This window comes from Prunus persica, chromosome G3, assembly GCF_000346465.2.
Source record: "Prunus persica cultivar Lovell chromosome G3, Prunus_persica_NCBIv2, whole genome shotgun sequence".
Lineage (NCBI taxonomy): Eukaryota > Viridiplantae > Streptophyta > Magnoliopsida > Rosales > Rosaceae > Prunus > Prunus persica.
The window spans coordinates 18,458,094-18,484,467 of record NC_034011.1 but is presented as its reverse complement, the minus strand read 5'-3'; the positions used below and the strand labels follow the sequence as shown (position 1 = coordinate 18,484,467).

Sequence of the window (26,374 nt, the reverse complement as noted above, 5' to 3'; positions counted from 1 at the left end):
TTTGTTTGGATACAAATGATTGGAGGAAAGGAGTTTACACAAATATTTATTTGGTGCGTGGAAATTTTAAACCTTTGTCTACATAAATGGATGTGAGAGCTCAATCAATTGAGCTATACCCACTGACTTTTTTTTTTCTTTTTTCAAATTTGAGTCCACTTAATCTCATTTACTGTTAGCAGATAAAATATTGGCATGTTTATTAAGTCAACATTTGATGATTATTGCGAAAGTAAAACAATTGGAATCTCTGTTACTCAAATTAACAAGGGATCAATTTAGATAACTTCTTAGGACCTCAACCCTTGTGCTGTTCAGGCCCTTCATACCTGCTCTGCAAGGCATTCCCTCATCATGAGCGGCTGGTTGAACTTGACATCCGGGAATTGTGCCCAAGCTCTGTACCGTCCCGCCCAAGCTCACCACACGGCTAACACCTTTCTAAAGTGTGTTGGAAGGGTTCGGATCACAAAACTTCAACTCAGAGAGGGCTCTACAATGGTGTGGATCCCTAATTCAAGCTCCCTAAATAATTCCCTAGGAGAAAACTAGTCATTTATTTCTCATCTTCACACAAGACCAAAAATTGAAGATGAATATTTAGCAAAGAGCACGCTAATTTATGATTTTACATGCCAAACCTAAAAGTTGTCATCCACAAGCTCCCTTGAAATAGTTGTGCAGACAAGTTAAGCTTGCATTTCCTTCTATACAAGTTATACTCCAGGCATTGGGAACTGAGTGGTAAGAGCTTCAACTCTTCTCTGCAGATCCAACACTCGATCCTTTAGGGAGAATTCAGGTGAAGCTACAAACTTCATAAAATCTTGGAGCTTTGATCCTGAGACTGCGCGTTTAGCATCAATTGTTATCTGCACACCCTCATGAATGTAGTCTGCAACAGCTATGAAATCTTTCTCAGCGAATCCTCTTGTTGTCATGGCAGGTGATCCAATGCGAATGCCACCGGGCACTACAGCACTTTTATCGCCTATTTCATCAAACATCACAGGTGTAAGCCAAATAGCTGAAAGACAAATAAAAACCAAAACTACACAAACAAAAAAAGATAGGACCTTCAAAACTAGGCAACTAACCCTTAGGCCCAAATAAGCCTCAAACCAAAAATAAAGATCTGAAACGCTTAGGGTCCATCTGGCAAAATTATGTAAATGGCTTGATTATAATATTAGAACCAAAAGAAAACACATGCCCAGATTTGAATCAAAAGAGGACACATGCATTTCATATGATCACTTGATTATTTCAAATCCACTGCAAACAAATTGTATCTAGTTAGTTCAAATACATATTCCATGTAAAGCTTTAAGTTTTCATTTACTAATTTAGCTCTATTCTCAAATCCGACATTCTTACAAGTCATTTCAGCCTAATAGATCCTTACACTCACCAGGTACTGAATTCTTGTTAAGGGTGATAGAAGCCTTGTCAAGAATTTTCTCCACTCGAGCTCCATCAATACCCTGTTAATAAAGAAAATGTCAAATAACATTGGAAAATTCGATACGGTTATGAACTAATGCAAAGGATACAATCATAACTTTAATGCTTAACCAATAGTCCAAAAAACAAGAGGACCTGTAAATTTGATACTACACACCCTACCCACACACAACCCCCTCCCCGCGTGGGGTTCAAGCCAAGCGTAAATGTTAAAACTAGTGAAGTCATAACTCAACTGTTTTCTTTACCTTTCCAAAACATCTAAATGCTAAGCTTTTAACAACAACAAAAAAAGGCAAAATAGGAAGCAATGCTAAACAATAGCTAAACGTGCACATTTCAGGACAAGTTCTCATACAAGCAACAATAACAATAAAAAACTTAAAACAAATAAATTAATCAACAATTTAGGAACTTACTAAAGGCCGCAGATCCACAAGAACCAGATGGTTATCACTTCCACCAGAAACTAGTTTATACCCAAGTTCAGTCAATCGGCTTGCAAGAGCCCTACAATTAGAGACCACCTGCAAGGTAGAGTATCCAGACTAACTTAGGACATGCTTTGGACCAGTTTTACACTGAGGACAGCATAATTGCAGTACCTTATTCTGGTAAGCCTTAAATTCTGGGGACTGTGCATACTTCAAGCAAACTGCAAGGCCCCCAATAGTGTGGTTATGAGGACCACCCTGCATAAAGAACTCAAGCATTTATCCTTTTTTATATCGGAATTCGAAATATAAATGCTGAACTTAAAGAAACAAATAAATGATCAGGTATAAATCAGATTTCTTATCATGAAACAAGTACTAACCTGTAAACCTGGAAAAACAGCATTGTTGATGGCAGATTCTAGATCAACCCCAAGAACTGGATCTTTCTTGAAGAAGATCATTCCACCTCTTGGACCTCTCAAAGACTGAAGAGAAATGTATTAAATTTGTCTGATCATCCAAATATGGAATACAACAAAGGAAGCACATGATAAGGCTATTTATGAAGTATACGCATTTATGTGAACATTTGGGATTTTAAAAAATTTAGTGAAATATAAGTACACGAGGTTGAACAATACCTTGTGTGTTGTAGTGGTCACAATATCGCAGTAGTCAAAAGGATTTGCAAGCACAGAAGCAGCTACAAGCCCACTTATGTGAGCCATATCCATCATAAGAAAAGCACCAACAGCATCCGCAATCTTCCCATGCAAATTCAATGTAATTCATCAGTTGCCAAAGAAAAACAGTGTTTATAAATGCTAATGAATTCCATATTATTATGCATATGGAAATTAAGACTTAAAATACTAACCTTCCTCATGCGAGGATAGTCAAAATCTCGAGGATAAGCACTAGCCCCGGCAATGATGAGTTTTGGTTTAAATCGGTCAGCCATTTCCTCAAGCTTGTCATAATCAACCAGACCTAGATATAGTTTTTGTTTTTTTAAGGAAAAAAAAATCAACATCATCCCAAAAGAATAACCATTACATCCTTAGTAAAGCTTCAGACAACATCTTTCTTATCCATAACCAAAATGCAGCACCTGTGGATTCATTGAGTCGATAAGACATGGACTCAAAATAAATGGATGTGCCTGATACACGTCTTTTAGGAGTCATGAAACCATGAGACAAATGTCCTCCGTGAGACAAGTCCAAACCCTAAGTTACAGGCACATGTTAGTAGCTACCAATAAGTAAGAGTAATACAAAGCTAAGAGGACAACTTACCATGAGACGGTCATGAGGTTTAAGAACTGCGGTATAAACCTCGAAATTAGCAGGAGAACCAGATAATGGTTGAACATTAACACCCCACTTCTTTCCATCTAAGTGAAATGCATCTAGAGCCCTTTTTTGGCAAAGTGTTTCAAGCTCATCAATGTGCTCATTGCCACCATAGTACCTGAAATGTATAATCAAACAGTGAGCTACACCAAGCATAATTATTTTAATGAAAGGAACCTATTGAACTCACATTACTCTAAGTCTGAGTATCTATACCTTTTACCTGGTAATCCTTCCGAATACTTGTTCGTGAGGCATGAGCCAACTGCCTCCATAACTGCCCGATAAGTAAAATTCTCCGAGGCAATAAGCTCAAGGCTCTTGAACTGTCGCTCCTTCTCCATTTCAATAATAGCACGCACCTCAGGGTCAGCCTCACTTAACCCATTGTCTACAAAACTGCTTCCATTACCTGTAAATCAAATAGTACAATTCCTGAACAAGTCAGACATAATTCCTGCCACTAACCAATGTTGCTTTCACACTTCATTAGAAGTTGGAAATATCGAGGCTGACTATATGTTTTCTTTTAAAGCTGTTTTTTCATAAGGATGATTCTGAAAAAAGAATTGAGTTATCAAACTATGAAGTTATACTGAGTAGTGATTACAAAACCTCCAAAGATGAATACGCAGAGCATCAAATCCAAGCATGATAATGGGATATCATTCTAGTAGAAGCAGAGTTAAAGGAATTTTTTTTAAGTAAGTGAAATAGAAATTAAAAAAAGGATTATAACACCATAACCTTTGCAATACTCGAAAGTATTCCTACCCAAGAAAATCACAGAAAAAAAAAAACTTAAGTTACATTTTCAATATGAATCATAAATGGAAACATAAACAAATAAAAGTAATTGATATTGGTTCAAGGGTTGGAGTATAATTACCACCAATTTCAGGCAAAGTCACCGAGATAGAAGAGGATGGCCTTCCAGCAACCAAGCTTCCTTCAATGTAAGAAGAAGAAGATCTAACGGGCTTCACACAAGTGAGCTTTAGTTTATGTGAAAATCCAGTACCGAAAAGCCCCTTGTTTGGAAAAATTGTTCCTTTGGTCCAAGTGGGCTGTTGAAGAGAACCCATCACTGCAGCTCCACCACAAGCCTGCATCTTTGCTTCCAAATACTATAATGCCTCACAAGCTTCCTACACATTCCACAGAAAACTCTGAGCGGTAAGCACGAGTATAACATACACATGATATGAATACATAAAAATTGTATAAGGAGTTCCAAGTTTGTCATAAGATATAAAAATTGTATTGAAAAGTAGTGATCTTCATAGTAAATGTTTTCCGTATGCTCAACACTTAATTTGTTTATATGGGTACAGAGAGAATTCGAAAAGGAAATGTTTTCCCAAGCTGATGAAGCACTAATAATTTGTTGAAAATGGCTGCTTTTAAACCGGTGGCGGAACCGGGATTTCAAAGTGGGCTGAGGTGAACTTAGATGCTTTCTATTTTCTTAGTTACAAAGTTCTAAGAGAGAGAAGAGAAATATAAACCTGGAGCAGTACAGCGGCGGCCTTGATCGCTGAGGAGGGAGCGAAAGAGATGGAATAGAGAAGAAGAAGCAGATAAGGGAACAAGTCGAAAAGGTGAGAAGAGGAGACAGCCAGAGAGAGGTTGAGAAGAAAGTGAAGAAAAAAATATGAAGCGGTCGGCGATGAAAATTTTATATAGTAAGTGGAGCGGGTTAGGAAACAGAAATCAGGCCGTAAAAGATTTGATTTTTTTAATTTCTTTTTATAATTATTATTACTTTTGGGCCTAAATTATAGCCATGTTCTTGGGTATTAGCTTATGAATTTTAGGTAAATTGTAGCAATGTTAGGGTTCGTTTGGTACACAGGACTGTCTTGACATGGACTATGCTTAGGGACTGACTTGGCTTGACTTGACTTAGTCTAAGTTGGATAACACTTATCCTGCGTTTGGTGTATGCTTGGACTAGGACTATAATTTTTTTTATTTTTTCAAAAATATCTATATATATGTATATATGTATTTTATAATATATATAATATATATGTATATACATGTATATATGTATATTATAATAATATTATATATTTTAAATAATATAAACGTACATACATATATATAAGTGTATATAGGTGTATATATGTATATTATAATATACATGGGTATAATACATATACATATATTTATATATATGTATGTATATTATAATATATAATATATACTAGCCTCTCTGCACGCGCTTCCGCGCTTGCGAGAGGTTTTTTCAAAAAAATAAGTAAATTTATTTTAGAATTAAAAAAGATAATGATTTTTTTTTTTTTTAAAAAGATAATGGGTAGTTGTGTTCCATAAAAATAGGATCCATTATCTGCCTTTTTTTTTTCTTTTAATTTTTTTAAATATGAAAAAGTGTGAATTTACCATATTATCCTCATTTAATTAATAATTTGAATTCTTAATGTTTGCATTAACCAAGGGCATTTTCTGGTATTTTGAATGTTTCACCATTCTCTGCCTTTTGCTTTATATATATAGATATATATGGGTATGTTATAATAATAATAATAATATACATGTATATACATATATATTATATATATTATAAAATACATATGTATATATAATATATGTATATACATTATATATTATAATATACATATATATATATACATATATACATGTATATAATATATGTGTATATAGGTGTATCTATATATTATAATATATACATGGGTATAATACATATACATATACATATGTGTATTATAATAATACATACATGGGTATAATGTATACACATATATGTATATATACTTATATATATGTATTATAATAATATATATTACATATATACATGTATGCTATTATTATAATATTAATATAATATAATATATATTACATATATACATGTATACATGTATGCTATTATTATAATATTAATATGTATGTGTATATGAGTATATTATAATAATAATATATGTGTATATATCTATATGTATTTATATATATATATTATATATGTATATATGTGTATATACATGTATATATGTACATTATAGTATATATGTATGTAATAATAATAATAATAATAGTAGTATATGTTATTAGTATTACAATATAATATATGCATCTCATACATTGGTAAACATAGGACTAGCTTAATCCTCCCTTTCTACATGGGATTAGTAGTCCCCTCCTAAGGAGGTATTTTTGGTGGGCCCGGTATTAGCAATCTCATCTAAGACTAGAATTAAATGAAACAAACATGGTACTAAATTTAGTCTAAGCCAGTCCAAGCCAAGTCTATGTACCAGACGACCCCTTAATGTTCTCAGGTATTAGACCTGTTGACCTTTCTGGTGGGTATTCTGTGCGGCACATGTCAGTTTTCAGTGCCTATGATGGTCCTGAATACAAAGAAAATGATGAGCGTCTTGGTCTTGACTTTGTCAAACGATTAGGCTAAGGGTGGGCGCAGTCTGGTTCGTTTCAATTCTCACCTCAAATCGGAACGAGAATCGGTACTATTTAACCAGTCTGGTTCGATTCGGTTTAGACAAAAAAATTTCAAAAACCGACCGGTTCGGTTCTGGTTTTGAACCGGATTATTAATTTTTAAATTTTTTTCAAAAAAAATTATTTTTATAAAAAAAATAATAAATAACTTATTTTTTGGGTTAAAAATTAACAAATAATCCAATTCATACATTTATAAATTTTTTGAAGTTGAACTTGGAAAAATAGTGATTATAAAATTTAAAATATGGCATTATATTTTAAAATTTTGTAAAAATATATATATATATATGACCGGTCCGGTTTGGTCTGGTCTGGTGCGGTGGGATGTAAAACTGGAATCGAAACCAGTTGGAATCAGTTCGGTCCGGTTTGTTGACTTTTTTGGTCAACCGATTTTTATTTTTATTTTTTTTCACTAGTTCGGTTCGGTGTTCCGGTTTTCCGGTCTCGATGCCCACCCCTAAATTAGGCCGAGTTAGGAACATTTTCTCAGTTGTTGGGTTCTTAGTCTTGGGAACAAGACTACTAGATTTACGGCAAGTATTTGCCATTTGGTGCTTGGTGCTCAGCTACTAAGAGATCTCTCAAGTCCCTTTGAAACACAATGAATCAAAAGAGTTATGAGGAAAAATGGATTGTATGGTGCTCAAACGGACTCCGTGAAAAACATAGTTACTTGTTGATATATTGAATGAATGGTTACAATAGTGGTGCTGAAGAACTCTGACACAAGCGGTAAAAAAATACTTGATTAAGAAGTGCATTGAGAAGCATTTCCGCTTGATTTTTGTTGAAAGATTGATGATGCTTAATAATCGGAATGTCTTGCTATTTATAGACAAAGTTGATGCCTTTAAAAAGGTGACAAGACTCTCGACCACCGCCCAATCCTTTGGGTGAACCACCTTCCTACTTCTGATTCTCGCCTCGATCACAAGTCCCAAAGTTCCTTTTCCTAACTAATTCTTCTTGTCAAGTTACGAGAAGTTGTTCGACATCCTATCATTCTTTTTGCCTTATGTTTTAACGTCCATATATTGAGGTAGTGCACGTGAAGACTCATATCAATCGGTGCTTGCTAGTTTACCATCAAGTTTTGACCGATTTAGCTTCAACTTTGTCTATTGGGCTAAAACTTTAGGGCGAATTCATGATTTGGGCCAAGCCTTGTTACTCGAGCCGAGGTTTTTGAGTCATGGCTTGGGTTTGTAAGCCTTGCCCTTTGGTTTTGCTTTTGGGTATGGTCACTTTTGTCTTTTAGGCCCAAAATTTGATTCAATGGGCCTTCTAATCTCATCTCCTCCCATGGGCCAAAGGAGAAAAACTTGGGCACAACAGACCATCTCATTAATGGGGTGTTAGTTGGATGACTGTTTGTGTGTGTGTGTGTGTGTGTGTGTGTGTGTGTGTGTGTGTGTGTGTGTGGGTTTCACCCCTCCTCTCCCTAACTTAGGCACCAGCAAAAAAAAGGTATTAGACCATATTTGGGAAATGCTACAGTACTCGAGGATTGGGTTACAAATTTGGCCTAAAACCAACCCAACCAAACCCGTGCCCATTAAGTTGGATTGGGTTTCATTTGACAATGTCTAAATTTTATTGATACCTTAGTCTTCGAGAACACAATCTTAAAATTACAATGAATTTTTATCATAAATAGCCAAAATTTACCCATTAAATTCATAAATGTCAATTTTTTATATAAAAATTTCAAATATAGCAAAAAATGCAATTAAAAATACTTAAATGCCCTTAAATTTAAAACCCAGATAAAAACCTATAAAAAAAAACCAGTTCGTCTTTTTCTGTGTCTTTCCTCCTTCGTTTCTTTAACATGATTTGACTTAGGAATTGAAATATACATGATAACAGCTATACTCTTTCTGCAGTAACCAGCATATAGGCAAGCAAATCAAACATAAGCTTTAAACTTTCTCATATAGCCTACCACACTTTGTCTGCCAAAAAAAAAAAAAAAAAAATGCCTGTCACACTTCTGCTACTCAAAATTTTCCTTCATATACAAAATACTAGAGCTAATTAATTTGGCCGATTGTTTTCTTATTATTATAATACTTCAGATTTTGTCTGGTTCTGTTGTTAAATAGTCACTATAATCACCAGATGCAACTCCCCAGCTTCATCATTCTAAGCTTTTTCCTTGCCCATTATATATTCTTATTTGTAAAGAAAATTCGGACCAACAAAAAGTTTGTACAGATAATCAATTTAAGTGAGAATTTTGTTATATTTGAAAGTTTTTATAAAAATTGATATTTATGAATTCGGGGTAAATTTTGGCTTATTTATGATAGTTTGCTGATTTGGTTTCCATGAACAGCGGCATCAGATGGGAAACCTAAATAGTCAACATCTACAAGCTCACTGTTATAAATTAAGAGGAATTGGAGAGAATTTAGAATCAGAGGAAAACTTGGATTGGTTCCTCTTCTGTATTCATATTTCTGTGTTTCTCAATTACAATGAAGGGATGAACCCTTTTGTAGGCAAAACCTAAGGAACATGTGGGCTCCACACCTAATTATTTACAACACTCCCCCTTGGAGACCACAAATGATATGGAATATGTCTCGTTAAAAACCTTGCCAGTAAAAACCCAGTGGGACAAAAACTGGTCAAAGGGAAAAAGAGTACATAATCATGTGTAACATAAAATTCTATGTATATTGACGCGCGTGTGACACTGCCTCGTTAAAACCTTGCCAGGAAAAACCCAGTGGGATAAAAACCTGGACGAAGGAAAAAGAGTACAGTGTTTGAAGATCTTTATTGATAGCACGCTCCCCCTGATGCTCGGCAAAATATCTTTAAGTCATACTGTTGATCAACTTTCTGAATATCGTAGTTGACACTGCTTCTGTGAGTCAATCTTGAGCGACACTGCCTCGTTAAAACCTTACCAGGAAAAATCCAGTGGGATAAAAACCTGGATAAAGGAAAAAGAGTACAGTGTATGAAGGTCTTTATTAAAACTAAGCTCCCCCTGAAAAATTTATGACTAGCCATCCTAAAGTGGTGGTGATGGAGCTGAGCTCTATCTGGTTTAGTATACTTCCGGAAAAATATTTAAGGACCAACGGATAGACTCTCTTAGTATAAGCAAGAATCTCGTTGGCATAATGCTCGATCAAGGCAAATATTTCATGAATTCTGCAGAAGCTTTAATGTGTTGCAATCACATTATAATCAATGTACTCACTGAGGTAAATTATGCATATTAATATTGAGTACAAATTTTGTGCTTCAAGCACATGTCCTTTAGGGACTTGCTTTATGCAATGTCAATCCTCTCAAACGGATTTTGTCTAAAGGGGATTAAACTTTATGACACATTATATAGCTTTTACCCAGCTATTTATATATCTTTAGGAAATCGCTTCTGGCGATATGCTCCGTGCATTTAATAACCCTTAAAGATAATATGTTGGTCTCCGTAATTGTGTAATAAGGGGGGGCACAATTGAATCTGTAAATATGGAGAAAACCCAACATTCCTTGTTTCTGCCAGAAACAGTGTGTCATACAAAGTAGGTATATTCCCTTTTATTCCGAACACCCAAGTATAAATTTCAGTATTAACATCTTTTGGGGTTCGTACTGTGGGTTTGTTCTTTCACGTTCATTCTCATCTATAATGGAATTACCTCATTCCATTTTGGCCAATAATATTGTCGACATTTAATAATTGAACGTGGTTCCAATCAACACAGCCCATTGATGATTTGAGTAGCTACTCCAAAATCAAAAATTGTCATTCATCAATTCATGATCAAAAATTGTCATTCATCAATTCATGATCCCACCATTCTCATGTGCATGCACATGCATCAATTATAAGCATTTCTTTGCTTTTGGGTACCCAAGCCACTTCATGGGGCTTTTATTATGTGAGAATGTGGATTATAACCTCCATTGGAGCGTTATTTAGCAGTAGGGCGTGGATAATCTCCATTTAGGGAGTTGGAACATTTAGAACCCATATATTTGTCATGCTGAAGGCATGCCACAGATTAATACATACATGTCAATTAATTTCTGGGACCTTAACCCATATTATGGGACTTTAACCCATATAATTTGCTACGCATTAGGCGTGCATAATATCAATATTGACATGTCAAAGGATTGTCCTTTCGGGACTTCAATCCACATCATTTGCTACGCAACAGGCGTGCATCATATTGATCACTGCTATACCCATATTCTGTTCTTATGAGACTTTAATCTGTGCAGTGTATTATCAATGTATCCAACTTGCAATCTGTAAAATTTGCATTAAAAATTCGTGGATACATACAAGCCATTCTTTTGGAACAGACTTATCTCCATATTTGGTTACCTTTCAAGATAAAATATCAAATAAGTATATAAGCATAAAATAACACAAGTATTGCTTACATCCTTAGGTGGGAGAAACTTTTCTCAAGTATCATTCAAGCTCGTATCGGCCCAGTAAATATAATGTAGCGCTTGCTGATCTAGTTATATCCTGCAAGAGCAAAATCACAACTCTTTTCTATGTCAAAAACAAATAACCCTCAGAGTTAGGATCACTCCATAGATTCTTTCTTCAGATGTTCATTCTAAAGAAATAAAATCTCTTATGAACAGAGAGTTATAAAAAGAGAAAAAATGCAAAAATAATGTGATATTGATTGCAAGAGAAGGTAAGCAATCAAGGAAGGAAGCTGGTGGGAGCAGACAACAAGCTCAGCAATCAAGGAAGGAAGCTGGTGGGAGCAAACAACCAGCTCTCATTTCTTCTAGTTTAGAAGAACTTCCGGAGATTAGAGCATAAGGTTGCCTTCACAGTTCCCTGATGTGGCGGAAACGTGATCAGGATCGCTTCCTGAATGGATGATCAGAGATAGTCTTGCTTCTCGGGCATATTAAGTGCTCACTGATAAGAAAAACAAATAGATATCGCATCACTAGGTGTGGAGAAAACTGGATGTCTTCTGCAAAGAAAATTTCGTTAGTAACACATTTATACACAAATAAGAGGAATAGGTAGAACCGGTGAATTTCAAATTAACCATAGGAAAATTGCGAGATTCTCGGGGTACTTTTGAAAAAATAGCTCCGTGAAATCCGTAAAGCAAGATCGGCTTTTGACGAAAATAATATTTTGAAAACGCCGAAAGTGCCGACAAACATTAATGGAGGCCACGTGAAGTTTTGGAATCTGGGAAAGAAAAAGAGAATATGGGGATCCGAAAAGTTGGGATCCTGAAAAAACTGTAGCCATATTTCCTCCTATAGATATTGCCTTTGCAAAACTTGATTGGAGCAACTGCGTTTCAACTCAACTTCCTTCATTTTCTGAAACTTTAGTTTTCTTAAGACTTTCTTCGAAACCTTCTTAAAATGGCTTCCTCTTCTTCATGCCTAAATTATTTCAATTTAAATGATACTCCCACAACAGCCAGTGATGCAAAAGTCTGGCGTCCATCCTTTGTATCCAAAAATCGTCATCTCACAGTTAATGATTCTATGATGATGAATGATGCTACTGCTGTCATAGTAGCTAGGAATTTCATTACTCCAATGGATGAAATGCTGTTAACAGGGAGATCAGAGGAATAGGCTATTGATGACTCAATGGCTTTTAGCATTCAGAGTGCTGCTTCTGTTTCTAACATGGCTGATCGTTTGCGTGCTAGAGCAAACGAGGTTCAGATTTTAACAACTGAAAATTCGTCTCTCCAAAGAATGCTTCATGAGTCTCAACAGGAGGTTGAGAAACTTAAAGAAGAGAATAATGCCTTGTTGAAACTGGTGAGTTCGTATTCTGTTGATACACTGAGAAGGCTAGACATGCTGCAGGTCTCCAATGAAAGAATTTTGGGAGACCACGAGAGGCTCGTGGCTAAGCTTAAGAGGCGTCGTCCTCTTCCTTCAGAGGCTTCCAGAACATAATGTAATTTTATAGATTTTACAGGGCCTGCACCTTCATTGCAGGTGGAAAAAATCTATCTGTTGTATGTTCCTGTTATAATAATTGCGCATATTCTTAAACTTGCACCTGTGGTTTTTACGTCTTTTCAAAATGACGGTTTGGAACCTTGTGCCTTATAGGTTCAAATAACCACATCGACTCTCCCAAATTTCATATTTCAACGTATGGAACTTTTGGCCTGAGCTAAACACAAATATCAGAATTTATTCACCCTTTTCAAATGGACATGAAATATGAATTGAGTAAAAGCTACGATAATATCGCAATATAGTAGTGAAGAGCATTAACTACTATATACCCACAATCTCAAATTCGGGATTTCTCATATATTTGAATCCATGTGCTTCCGCCCCAGATATATCAAAATATGTGGGGAGCCTCAATTCATCATTTGAGATTTATATTGATATTATCCATTTCACGGTGTATTCTTAACAACCGGAATTCACAAAATATATTTCTTACTTGAGGTGTCGATTATAACAGAATCGAATTTTATTAAATTCATCATTTTCTTATGCCAAAGAAATATGTGGCGTACCACTATTTGCAATAATACCTCAAGAGTTGTCCATTTAATTGTTGGAACTTCAGGTTCTCAACACTGTTAGATTTTGAACCTCAAGCCAAAATCACATATTCTCATGGTATGGACATTTTTACAATTTTCTGTACATGTTTCTGGACTTCAAGTCCTTACATAATTGTCCATATCTTGAGGAACTTCTGGCATCTCATTTAATTGCTCATTCATGAGTTTAAGGGACTGCAGGTTCCCTTTTTGAATATAGTGATGGTTTACCCAAAATGGTTAATATTTATGTATACGTCACTATTCATATATCCGGTACTATTCATCAAGTCATGAATACGTATCTATTCATGTGGACAGTACATTTGCCAGTACAGTTATCATCCATGTGTACGGCATTATGAAACAATACAGTACTGTTACATCATTAAGGAACCCCAGGTCCTTATTTACATGTCAGGGATCAAGGACCCTCAAGTCCAATCATATGTTTACAAATATAGTACCGGAGAGACTGCCAGCTCTTATATTAACATCATCATCAAGGATCTTCAAGTCCTGATGTAATTGTATGATGAGGATCAAGGAACTTCTGGTCCTAATCTGTATACTGTAAAAACTCATCATACAGCACAATTAATCCATAAAATAAATTGCTGATAAATAAATTACTGGTATGGACGATAAACCCGCACCATACTTTAAATAAATGTAAATGTGCGGTAAAGTAAATTCATAAAGTATGAGGGTTAATTCCTCATCATACTTTAAGTAAAAGTAAATGTGCGGTAAAGTAAATTCATAAAGTATGAGGGTTAATTCCTCATCATACTTTAAGTAAAAGTAAATGTGAGATAAAATAAATTACTTGCTATATGGAAGTTAATTCCGCACCATATCTTAAATAAAATTAAATGTGCGGTAAAGTAAATTCATAAAGTATGAGGGTTAATTTCACATCATACTTTAAGTAAAAGTAAATTTGCGATAAAGTAAAGGTGCTTGTATGGGCACTAATTCTGCTCCATACATTTAAATAAAAGTAAAGGCGTGGACGATAAATCCGCACCACCCTTTTAAATAAATACTGCTGTATGGGTAATAAACCTACACCATACAGTAAATATAATAAATGTATGGGCACTAATTCTGCTCCATACATTTAAATAAAAGTAAAGGCAATTATTTGTGGGTTCTTATCAACACCACGATCAAATAGTGTAATATTGTTATACTGATATATTAGTTATATAGTATAAAATGTGCAAAAAAAAAAAAGATGGATATCAAGCTTGCTACTGCCTTTCCACCTGTAGAGCAAGTTAAATAGTATAGGATAATACTAAAGTAATTGAAAGATAAGGAAGCAGAGGACCTTTGTTTTTGTTCTTCTTTCACTTTCATGATGGTGGGACCCTTCAACCAAAGCTCACCCGTCTAATTCACCAAAGGAAGGAAAGTACCCAGCTAGCCAACTCAAAAACTCAAAGCCCCAAACTTTCCATCACTACAAAACGACAAAACAAAAGCAGCACGCGTGCCCGCTTTCTCAGATTCCACCTCTCTCTTTTCCCCTCACTTTTCAAACCTGCAGACAGAGAGAGAGAGAGAGAAAGAGAGAGAGAGAGAGAGAGAGAGAAAGAGAGAGCTCTTTCTTTCTCTTTCGGCTTTGTATTGTATCCGAATTCGGTGAGATCTTGAACGGATCCGATCGTGGATCAATGGTGGACCTCGGCCTCGATGACGTCCTACAGAATCCAGTTCTGGCTGGAGGACGTGGTAGGGTCGTCGTGAGTGACGGCGTTCCTCCATGGCGGCGGCCCACCATTGGCATGCACTAGATTCTGATATAGGATTGATGTTCAAGCACACACCAGTTGTGGGAACTCGCCAAAGATGGCCAGCTCCTCCGGAAACTCGTTAGGCCGAGTCGAACTCGGCAGGTTCGGGTTCATCGTCTCGAAGCATATGATCTGCTCAAAGCAGTCTCTCACTCCCAGACGATCCAACGCCTTCACCACGTGTTTCCGATCCAAATTCGTAAATATGATTTTTCTCTGTGCGATGCTACGGAGGAGGTTTTGGAGTTGATCATCTGTGCGATGCTAGCAGCCATTGTTTCAGTAATTACGGCCCCCGGAGGTCATCGGAAAAGGTGTAGTAGCTTGAGGTTCTTGGTGTCGCCGCTTCCGTCGGGGAGTACTTTTCTGCCTGTCATGCCGAGGAGGAAGCGGTGGCGGCGGGGACTTGTAGAGTTTCATTATTTCTTCTACTGTTTCTACACTGGCAGAGGATGGTGGAGGGTCTTCTTGCCTGGGCTTCACACCCATGGCTTTGGCGCTGTGGAGAGAGTTTGGAGAGTGCCAAGCAAGAAAGGGCTAGTTGGGAGAGGTCTGATTTGGCTACCATGGGCATGCCGAGGCCGTTGGTAAACCCTTTGTCATTTCTGGCCTTGCAAAAATCTCTGATGCTCCAAGCAGTAGCAGCAGAGCTCAGAAACTTAGAGTTGTAAAAGTCTGGTTTGGGTGTTTGAAATTAAATTTGTTGACTCTGATTGGCGCAGAGAGAGAGGGAGATGGAATGAGAGATCTGGATTTCATCAGATAATTCAGCTGATATTGTTTGAGCGAATTCGTGCTGATAACGTGTTATAAATTAAGAGGAATTGGAGAGAATTTAGAATCAGAGGAAAACTTGGATTGGTTCCTCTTCTGTATTCATATTTCTGTGTTTCTCAATTACAATGAAGGGATGAACCCTTTTGTAGGCAAAACCTAAGGAACATGTGGGCTCCACACCTAATTATTTACAACACTCACTGATTTGAGACATTTTTAGAGAAAAAAAAACTTCATAACGACGACGTTTCTTGTTAACCATTACACTAATGCACACCATCATAAACACCAGCACCTTGGCTGTCTGTGTCTGTCGTCATTTAGTTAACAAAGCTGAAGGCTGAAACTGACTCTCCCTTTGGTCCCGTAAGGTAATTTCTGGGTTTCCTTTATCATTTTCTGCTTCACAACCTGTTGCATTGAAAATCTGTCATCTCTCTCTCTCTCTCTCTCTCTCTCGGTTGTATAATTGATTTTTTTTGAGAAGTGTATCTAAGCACCGATTTCAGTTTGGATGTTCTAGTTTATATTTCCTCTATACACAATACAATTTAAAATAAAATAAAACAAGTAGAATATTGTCTTCTCCACTGCCCTCTGCAGATTCTCCTTCTATAAACCTAGCGTCATATTAATTTACCCAAATAAAAGGTTGGGCATGTTAAGACAGTTTGGGGAAGTTGGGAGCTATATTTGTGGTAAAAGCATGTTCCTTTTCTTGTGAATTTAATCCCTCCCAGTACAAGTCAAGCTCTAGTTCTATGATTATCCTCAGTAGTTTTATACAATTCTTGTTTGATGGTCTTAGCTTTAAGGAGAAACGGGTGTTCTTTATGCCCTTCCCTCCATTTGACTTTTTTGATATCAGGATCAGTCATTAGGAAAAGCCAATTCTTGGAAAGCATTCTAAGAAGATATTTATTTCTTGTGTGAGCCACATTTTGACACTCTAGGCCTCCATGAAAGAGAATTGATGGAGTTAATCTTTAATTTGATGTGTGTTTTTTTAATTTCATTTCCTAATCGAAGTTTGTTTGGGGCCTCCTTATCCAGATCTTAGTAGTAACTTAGCATTTTGTGTTGAAGGTAGACTGGATTTTTGAGTTAACCATAATCTTCCTTTTCGTCTTCCACCTCTGTTCCTTCCTCATTCTTTCTCTTCTATTTCTCTCCTCTTTAAGTTTCGTGTGTTTGGTTGGGTGCATTCCAAGAACTAGTTGGCCATGGTCCATCCAAGTGTGATAGGTTGGTAGGTTGGATGTAATCACATGGTTCATGAACCATTGAATCATCCAACTGTGAATTTTTAATCTCTGGATTAGTATGTTAGTTGTCTGATCCGTTTAAGGAGTTCAGTGACAAAGCATTTTGCCATTGGATGAGAAGTAGTGCAAGTGGCTGATCAGCTATGGCTTAGTGATGTAGAAGGTGGGCTTGATAAGTGAGTTCTGGCCAAGGAGGATGTTTGGGTGAGGAACTCAGGTGATCATATAATCAAGTACAGTATAGAAATGGTCTTTAAAAATCAAGGGTGTGTGCTAGAAAGGTGCGCCATCATGTTGTTGTTAACCCTTTAAAATCTATCTAATTATTGCTTTTATCTTTGAAATATCAACTGTCTTCTTATTCAGAATGGAAAAGGAGAAAGGAAGAAATTGAACAGGAGGAAACTAGAATAAGATCAACTTGAATGAACTGGAAATTGCAATTGCAGATGTGGGTTCCATTTTACAACAAAATTTTCTGATGTTCTGTTTCTTGACAGGTCAGAGCGGGTGCATTTATAAATTAGAAGAGGTAATCCTAGTCATTGGCCCTGTTGAAGAATTAGAATCTTGAGGCATGGACTCTGAGATGGTAGCGCATGAAGGTGGGTGCCATTGCAAGAAAGTAAGATGGCGAGTGCAAGCGCCTACCGGAGTTGTGGCTTGGAGTTGCAACTGCTCGAATTGCTCTATGAGGGGCAACACTCATTTTATTGTCCCTGCTGACAGATTTGAGCTTTTGGGTGATTCTGAACAGTTTCTTACTACTTACAGCTTCGGTACTCATACGGCGAAGCATAAGTTTTGTAAGGTTTGTGGGATAACTTCATTTTATTATCCACGCTCCAACCCTGATGGCGTTTCCATCACATTTACGTGTGTTGATCCTGGAACACTAACCCATATTGAGGTTAAGTATTATGATGGGAAAAATTGGGAAACCTCACACAATCAAACAGGAATTGCTTCTCAGTCGAAGGGTTGAAGAAATGATTCATGTTGGTGATATCAAATTAGCATTAGCAACAAATAGAAACAACTTTTGTAGTGTGGAAGTTGATGTTCGTCATTGTGTTGCTTGCTCCTACCGCTTTTCCAATCATGTATCTACTGCTTTTCCAATCATGTATCTGGAACCATGACTTGTGTGTAATGCTTCCTTCTAGTTTTTGCTTTTTTGTTTTGTTTTTGTTCTTTGGCCATTTGTAAATATTCCATTTTTAGTGTAAGAAAAGGAAAACTTAGTAAAAACTCCCTACAACTCAGAAATTTATTATTCTTAGGCCGTAAATGGGGTCTGTACTATAACCCAGAAATGGAGGGCTTAAAGCTAAATAACCAAAAAAAAAAAAAAAAAAGAGGACTTAAAGCTAAACAACGAAGAGGAGCCAAAATTTTTAAACAATGCATGTTTATAGGGACAGAATTATGTTGATCTCCGCCGTGTTTGGAAGCTAAACTTTTGTTGTTGTATGGAAATGGAATGGAAGAGGGAATAGGATCATTGGCTTCACCCGCAACCCGCAAAAGCATAATTGTCAAAATCACAACCACAACAACCACCAACATGCTATTTCTATCCATCTCTCCTTAGGGTCTCTTTTTTTCTTACTTGGAAGTTGGATAACCACTCAAGCTTTTATAGAAGACTTCTGGTGTACTATTAACGTACTGTAAAGATATATAGTAGATTTTGGGAGTTTATTTTTTTAAAATACAAGCGATAATCTTAATCCAAATACAAAGAGAGAAAAGTTTTCCCCACACACTAACCACGATGCTATGAAGGTTTCATCATTAGTCTACAAGTTAAGGTCTTTTTTTACTAGGCTAACCCCAATTGACCAAATATTTTTATTATTATCCATGAATTAGACGAACCAAAAAATATTCAGTGGGTACTTAATACTTATCTGTTATCTCTTTTGAGTCACACAAGAGGCAACTCTTTTTCTTTTTTCTTTTTTTGATGAAGCATGTATCAAATGTTGAGAGTGTTTGTCCCATATTGAAATGTTAAGGGACCTAGTCTGGGTTTATAAGGAGTTGAGCTACTCCCCCCGATTGCCAATTGGTTTTGGGGTGGAACATCAACTTCCTTCATCAAACACCTCCGTGGAAACACTTGTCAAAGTGGAGACAAGTCTATTTAATCAAATAGTATTTTTTACTGGTTTTTTGTTTAATTGAACCAAAAAGTGCACGAAAAGTCTTACAGTGGTTCAGAAGAGAGCCTGAATGGAGTGGAGACATAAAAAAGAAAATGCTAAATAAACAAAAAAAAAGTCGAGATTTGTGTATTTTCCGTTGGTTCGAATCGGTAAACTCCTTACCAAAACAATTTTTTATATAAATAATATCCGATTTCGATAATATCTGTTATTGTTATAAAAATAACCTGGAATATGTATGAATATTGAGCTGCACGTAAAGTAGATGAGACACAGCATTTAACGAGGTTCGGCTATGCCTACGTCCTCGGAGAGCAGCAGCAGTAACTTTTTCACTATATAAAATAATAGGGCTACAACTTTAGAGTTTACAATATGTGAGGCTCACTGAATTTTCTCTCTCTTTCTTCTTTTTCTCTTCTTTTCTTTCTTCTTTTCTCTTCTTCTTCTCTCTTCTTTTTCTCTTCTCCCCTTTCTTTCTTTTCTCCGTTGGTCACACTCCCCTTTACAATTGGTATGCCTATTTATAGGCTAATGTTAAGGCAAAATACAGGGAAGGGAAGGTTCCTGGAAGATGCACGAAAACTTCCTGAATTGATAAATACAGGGAAGGAAAGTTCCTGGAAGATGCAAGGAAACTTCCTGAATTGATAAATACAGGGAAGGGAAAGTTCCTGGAAGATGCAAGGAAACTTCCTCTGTGGGCTCCACCTTCAAACTTTTACAACACTCCCCCTTGGAGACCACAAATGATATGGAATATGCCTCGTTAAAAACCTTGCCAGTAAAAACCCAGTGGGACAAAAACTAGTCGAAGGGAAAAAGAGTACATAATCACGTGTAACACAAAATTCTGTGTATATTGACGCGCGTGCGACACTGCCTCGTTAAAACCTTGCCAGGAAAAACCCAGTGGGATAAAAATCTGGACGAAGGAAAAAGAGTACAGTGTGTAAGGGTCTGTATTGACAGCACGCTCCCCCTGATGCTTGGCAAAATATCTTTAAGCCATACTGTTGATCATCTGTCTGAATATCATAGTTGACACTGCTGCTGTGAGTCAATAGTGTATGAAGGTCTTTATTAATACCATGCTCCCCCTGATGAATATCTCCCCCTGAAAACTTCATGACTAGCTTTTTCCAGTAAGCGACCATAGAGATTTTCTGAGTCCGCATATCTTAGAACACTTGGGCTATTTATAAGTTCACTAAAAAATATGCCTGTATATGGTGTTATGCTTAGATAGCATCAAATATACCTCACATCATCCCAAAATGATGGTGATGGAGTTGAGCCCTATCTGGAAAATATGATGTCCGGTCCAATATACTTCCGGAAAATCATTAAAGTGTCCAACGGATAATCCTCATAAAAATACTTTAATACTTTCTTAGTATAAGCAAGAATCTCGTTGGCACAATGCTCGATCGAGACAAATATTTCATGAATTCTGCAGAAGCTTTAATGTGTTGCAATCACATTATAATCAATGTACTCACTGAGGTAATTTATGCATATTAATATTGAGTACAAATTTTGTGCTTCAAGCACATGTCCTTTAGGGACTTGCTCTATGCAATATCAATCCTCTCAACGGATTTTGGTTAAAAGGGATTAAGCTTTATGACACATTATATAGCTTTTACCCAGCTATTTATACATCTTTAGGAAATCGCTTCTGGTGATATGCTCCGTGCATTTAATAACCCTTAAAGATAATATGTTGGTCTCCGTAATTGTGTAATAAGGGGGGGTACAATTGAATCTGTAAATATAGAGAAAACTCAACATTCCTTGTTTCTGCCAGAAACAGTGTGTCATACAAAGTAGGTATATTCCCTTTTATTCCGAACACCCAAGTATAAATTCAGTATTAACAAATTGTGGGGTTCGTATTGTAGGTTTGTTCTTTCACGTTCATTCTCATTTATAATGGAATTACCTCGTTCCATTTTGGCCAGTGATATTGTCGACATTTAATAATTGAACGTGGTTCCAATCAACACAGCCCATTGATGATTTGAGTAGCTACTCCAAAACCAAAAATTGTCATTCATCAATTCATGATCCCACCATTCTCATGTGCATGTGCATGCATCAATTATAAGCATTTCTTTGCTTTTGGGTACCCAAGCCACTTCATGGGGCTTTTATTATGTGAGAATGTGGATTATAACCTCCATTGGAGCGTTATTTTACATAGGGCGTGGAAAATCTCCATTTAGGGAGTTGGAACATTTAGAACCCATATATCTGTCATGCTGCAGGCATGCCACAGATTAATACATACATGTCAATTAATTTCTGGGACTTTAACCCATATTATGGGACTTTAACTCATATAATTTGCTACGCATTAGGCGTGCATAATATCAATATTGACATGTCAAAGGATTGTCCTTTCGGGACTTCAATCCATATCATTTGCTACGCAACAGGCGTGCACCCATATTGATCACTGCTATACCCATATTCTGTTCTTATGGGACTTTAATCTGTGCAGTGTATTATCAATGTATCCATCTTACAATCTGTAAAATTTGCATTAATAATTCATGGATACATACAAGCCATTCTTTTGGAACGGACTTATCTCCCAATTTGGTTACCTTTCAAGATAAAATATCAAATAGGTATATAAGCATAAAATAACACAAGTATTGCTTACATCCTTAGGTGGGAGAAACTTTTCTCAAGTATCATTCAAGCTCATATCAGCCCAGTAAATATAATGTAGCGCTTGATGATCTAGTTATATCCTGCAAGAGCAAAAATCACAACTCTTTTGCCTCTGTCAAAACAAATAACCCTCATAGTTAGGATTACTTCATGGATTCATTCTTCAGATGTTCATTCTAAAGAAATAAAATCTCTTATGAACAGAGAGTTATAAAAAGAGAAAAAATGCAAAAATAATGTGATATTGATTGCAAGAGAAGGTAAGCAATCAGGGAAGGAAGCTGGTGGGAGCAGACAATAAGCTCTTATATCTCCTAGTCTAGAAGGACTTCCGGAGATTAGAGCATAAGATCGCCTTCACAGTTTCCTGATGTAGTGGAAACGTGATCAGGGATAGTCTTGCTTCCTGAATGGATGATCAGAGATAGTCTTGCTTCTCAGGCATATTAAGTGCTCACTGATAAGAAAAACAAGTAGATATCGCATCACTAGGTATGGAGAAAACTGGATGTCTTTTGCAAAGAAAATTTCGTTAGTAACACATTTATACACAAATACAATAAATAGGTAGAACCGGTGAATTTCAAATTAACCATAGGAAAATTGCGAGATTCTCGGGATACTTTTGAAAAAGTAGTTCCGTGAAATCCGTAAAGCAAGATCGGCTTTGAAAATAATACTTTGAAAAACGCCGAAAGTGCCGACAGGCATTATTAGAGGCCACGTGAAGTTTTGGACTCTGGGAAAGAAAAAGATAATATGGGGATTCGAGAAGATATTGGGGTCCTGAAAAGTTGCCACATTTTCGTCTATAGATATTGCCTTTGCAAACTGCGTTTCAACTCAACTTCCTTCATTTTCCGAGCCTTTAGTTTTTTTAAGACTTTCTTCGAAATCTTCTTTAAAAAAAAATGGCTTCCTCTTCTTCCTGCCCAAATTATTTCAATTTAAATGATGCTCCCACAATTACCAGTGACGCCCAAGTTTGGCGTCCATCCTTTGTATCCAAAAATCGTCATCTCACAGTTAATGATTCTGTGATGATGAATGATGCTATTGCTATCATAGTAGCTAGGAATTTCATTACTCCAATGGATGAAATGTTGTTGACGGGGAGATCAGAGGAAGAGGCTATTGATGACTCAATGGCTTTTAGCATTCAGAGTGCTGTTTCTGTTTCTAACATGGCTGATCGTTTGCGTGCCAGAGCAAACGAGGTTGAGAATTTAACAACTGAAAATTCGTCTCTCCAAAGAATGCTTCATGAGTCTCAACAGGAGGTTGAGAAACTTAAAGGAGAGAATAATGCCTTGTTGAAACTGGTGAGTTCGTACTCTGTTGATACACTGAGAAGGCTAGACATGCGGCAGGTCTCGAATGAAAGAATTTTGGGAGACCATGAGAAGCTCATGGCTAAGCTTAAGAGGCGCCGTCATCTTCCTTCAGAGGCTTCCAGGACATAATGTAATTTTTATAGATTTTACAGGGCCTGCACCTTCATTGCAGGAAAAAATCTATCTGTTGTATGCCCCTTTTCTGTTATAATAATTGCGCATATTCTTAAACTTGCACCTGTGGTTTTTACGTCTTTTCAAAATGACGATTTGGAACCTTGTGCCTTATAGGTTCAAATAACCACATTGTCTCTCCCAAATTTCATATTTTATCGCATGGTAGCCCGGAACTTTTGGTCTGGGCACAAACTCAGAATTTATTTGCCTTTTTCAAATGGACATGAAATGTGAATTGAGTAAAAACCATGATAATATCGCAATATAGTAGTGAAGAGCATTAACAACTATGTACCCACAATTTCAAGTTTAGGATCTCTCATATATTTGGATCCATGGGCTTCCGGCCCAGATATAACAAAATATGTGGGGAGCCTCAATTCATTATTTGAGGTTTATATTGATATTATCCATTTCGCGGTGTATTCTTAACAACCGAAATTCACAAAATATATTTCTTCCTTAAGGTGTCGATTATAACAAAATCGAACTTTAAATTCATCATCTTCTTATGCCAAAGAGATATGTGGCATACCACAATTTGCAATAATACCTCAAGGGTTGTCCATTTAATTGTTGGAACTTCAGGTTCTCAACACTGTTAAATTTTGAACTTCAAGCCAAAGCCACATATTCTCATGGTATGGACATTTTCTGTACATATTTCGGGACTTCAAGCTCTTACATAATTGTCCATATTTTGAGGAACTTCTGGCATCTCATTTAATTGCTCATCCATGAGTTTAAGGAACTACAGGTTCCCTTTTGTATATAGTGACGGTTTACCCAAAATGGTTAATATTTATGCATACGTCACTATTTATGTGAATAGTGCTATTCATCAAGTCATGAATACGTATCTATTCATCTGCCAGTACAGTTATCATCAATGTGTACGGCACCATGAACCAATACGATACTGTTACATCATTAAGGAACTCTAGGTCCTTATTTACATGTCAGGGATCAAGAACCCTTAAGTCCGATCACATGTTTACAAATACAGTACCGGAGAGACTGCCAGCTTTCATATTAACATCATCATCAAGGATCTTCAAGTTCTGATGTAATTGTATGATGAGGATCAAGGAACTTCTGGTCCTGATCTGCATACTGTAAAAACTCATCATACATCACATTTAATCCATAAAATAAATTGCTGGTAAATAAATTACTGGTATGGACGATAAACCCGCACCACACTTTAAATAAATGTAAATGTGCGGTAAATTAAATTCATAAAGTTAAGGTGCTTGTATGGGCATTAATTCTGCTCCATACATTTAAATAAAAGTAAAGGCGTGGACGATAAACCCGCACCACCCTTTTAAATAAATGTAAATGTGCGGTAAATTAAATTCATAAATTAAATTGCTTGCTGTATGGACGTTAATCCCGCACCATACTTTAAATAAAATTAAATGTGCAGTAAAGTAAATGCATAAATTAAATTGCTTGCTGTATGGACGTTAATCCCGCACCATACTTTAAATAAAATTAAATGTGCGATAAAGTAAATTGTGCTTGTATGGGCACTAATTCTGCTCCATACATTTAAATAAAAGCAAAGGTGTGGACGATAAACCCGCACCACCCTTTTAAATAAATACTGTTGTATGAGTAATAAACCTACACCATACAGTAAATAAAATAAATATGCGGTAAAATAAATTTGCGATAAAGTAAAGGTGCATGTATGGGTAATAAACCTATACCATACAGTAAATAAATGTGGGGTTAAAACCACCACCGAATAAAATAAGAAAAAGTTAGTATTAGTAACGGTCTCCCACTGATAATATGTTTAGTATTACCAAGGGTCCATTTTTGTTAGTGGTTAGTAGTATAGATAATAGTGCAGCACAAAAATTATACCTGAGAGTTTCTCGTGCTGATAACGTGTTATATAAATAACCTGGAATATGTATGAATATTGAGCTGCACGTAAAGTAGATGAGACACAGCATTTAACGAGGTTCGGCTATGCCTACGTCCTCGGAGAGCAGCAGCAGTAACTTTTTCACTATATAAAATAATAGGGCTACAACTTTAGAGTTTACAATATGTGAGGCTCACTGAATTTTTTCTCTCTTTCTTCTTTTTCTCTTCTTTTCTTTCTTCTTTTCTCTTCTTCTTCTCTCTTCTTTTTCTCTTCTCCCCTTTCTTTCTTTTCTCCGTTGGTCACACTCCCCTTTACAATTGGTATGCCTATTTATAGGCTAATGTTAAGGCAAAATACAGGGAAGGGAAGGTTCCTGGAAGATGCAAGGAAACTTCCTGAATTGATAAATACAGGGAAGGAAAGTTCCTGGAAGATGCAAGGAAAGTTCCTGGAAGATGCAAGGAAACTTCCTGAATTGATAAATACAGGGAAGGGAAAGTTCCTGGAAGATGCAAGGAAACTTCCTCTGTGGGCTCCACCTTCAAACTTTTACAACAGTTATCTCTTTTGGTTGTTTTTTTTTTTGTTGTTGTTGTTATTTTCTATTAGTTTACTTTAGGTTTATAACAAGTAATTCACTAATATTACAAGTAACTAGTGAGCTATCTTACTATTAGTAGTTTAGTACACCTCCACTCCCTCCCTCAATCATTTGTATTAAAAAATAATTTAGTAAGCTTGACTATCTATATGTATTCTTATCAACTACTTGTATAATATTAGTAATATAACCCTCAATACATCACTACTTTGTCTCTTATAAACAAGGTTTTTTTTTTTTTTTTTTGACAAAGAATTTTTTTTGTTTTTGAATACAAGCAATTGAGAGATGAGGGTGTATACAAATATTCATTGAGTGTCTGAGATTTCGAATTTCAACCCACATGAGTGAAAGTGGAAGAGCACAACT

At 36.3% G+C, this 26,374-nt stretch overlaps 2 protein-coding genes across 4 annotated transcripts; one reads left to right on the top strand and one right to left on the bottom strand.

Moving 5' to 3' along the window:
- Nucleotides 203–4,915, bottom strand: LOC18781854 (serine hydroxymethyltransferase 3, chloroplastic). Its single transcript, XM_007215635.2, has 12 exons — nucleotides 4,765–4,915; nucleotides 4,146–4,404; nucleotides 3,473–3,668; nucleotides 3,200–3,374; nucleotides 3,013–3,130; nucleotides 2,779–2,891; nucleotides 2,543–2,665; nucleotides 2,282–2,386; nucleotides 2,070–2,156; nucleotides 1,884–1,991; nucleotides 1,412–1,484; nucleotides 203–991 (listed from the first exon to the last, which is right to left on the bottom strand). Exons 2-12 carry the CDS (start codon nucleotides 4,366–4,368, stop codon nucleotides 717–719), a joined length of 1,596 nt encoding a protein of 531 aa, XP_007215697.1. The 5' UTR covers nucleotides 4,369–4,404; nucleotides 4,765–4,915; the 3' UTR covers nucleotides 203–716.
- On the top strand, nucleotides 14,385–18,427 carry LOC18781832 (centromere protein V). Of its 3 annotated transcripts, none has more exons than XM_007215077.2 (2): nucleotides 14,385–16,264; nucleotides 17,659–18,427. In XM_007215077.2, exon 2 carries the CDS (start codon nucleotides 17,736–17,738, stop codon nucleotides 18,141–18,143), a length of 408 nt encoding a protein of 135 aa, XP_007215139.1. In that variant the 5' UTR covers nucleotides 14,385–16,264; nucleotides 17,659–17,735; the 3' UTR covers nucleotides 18,144–18,427. The 3 variants fall into 3 exon arrangements, with proteins under 3 accessions (XP_007215139.1, XP_020416043.1, XP_020416042.1); XM_020560454.1 differs by lacking the exon at nucleotides 14,385–16,264 and adding an exon at nucleotides 16,284–17,375; XM_020560453.1 differs by lacking the exon at nucleotides 14,385–16,264 and adding an exon at nucleotides 16,284–17,439.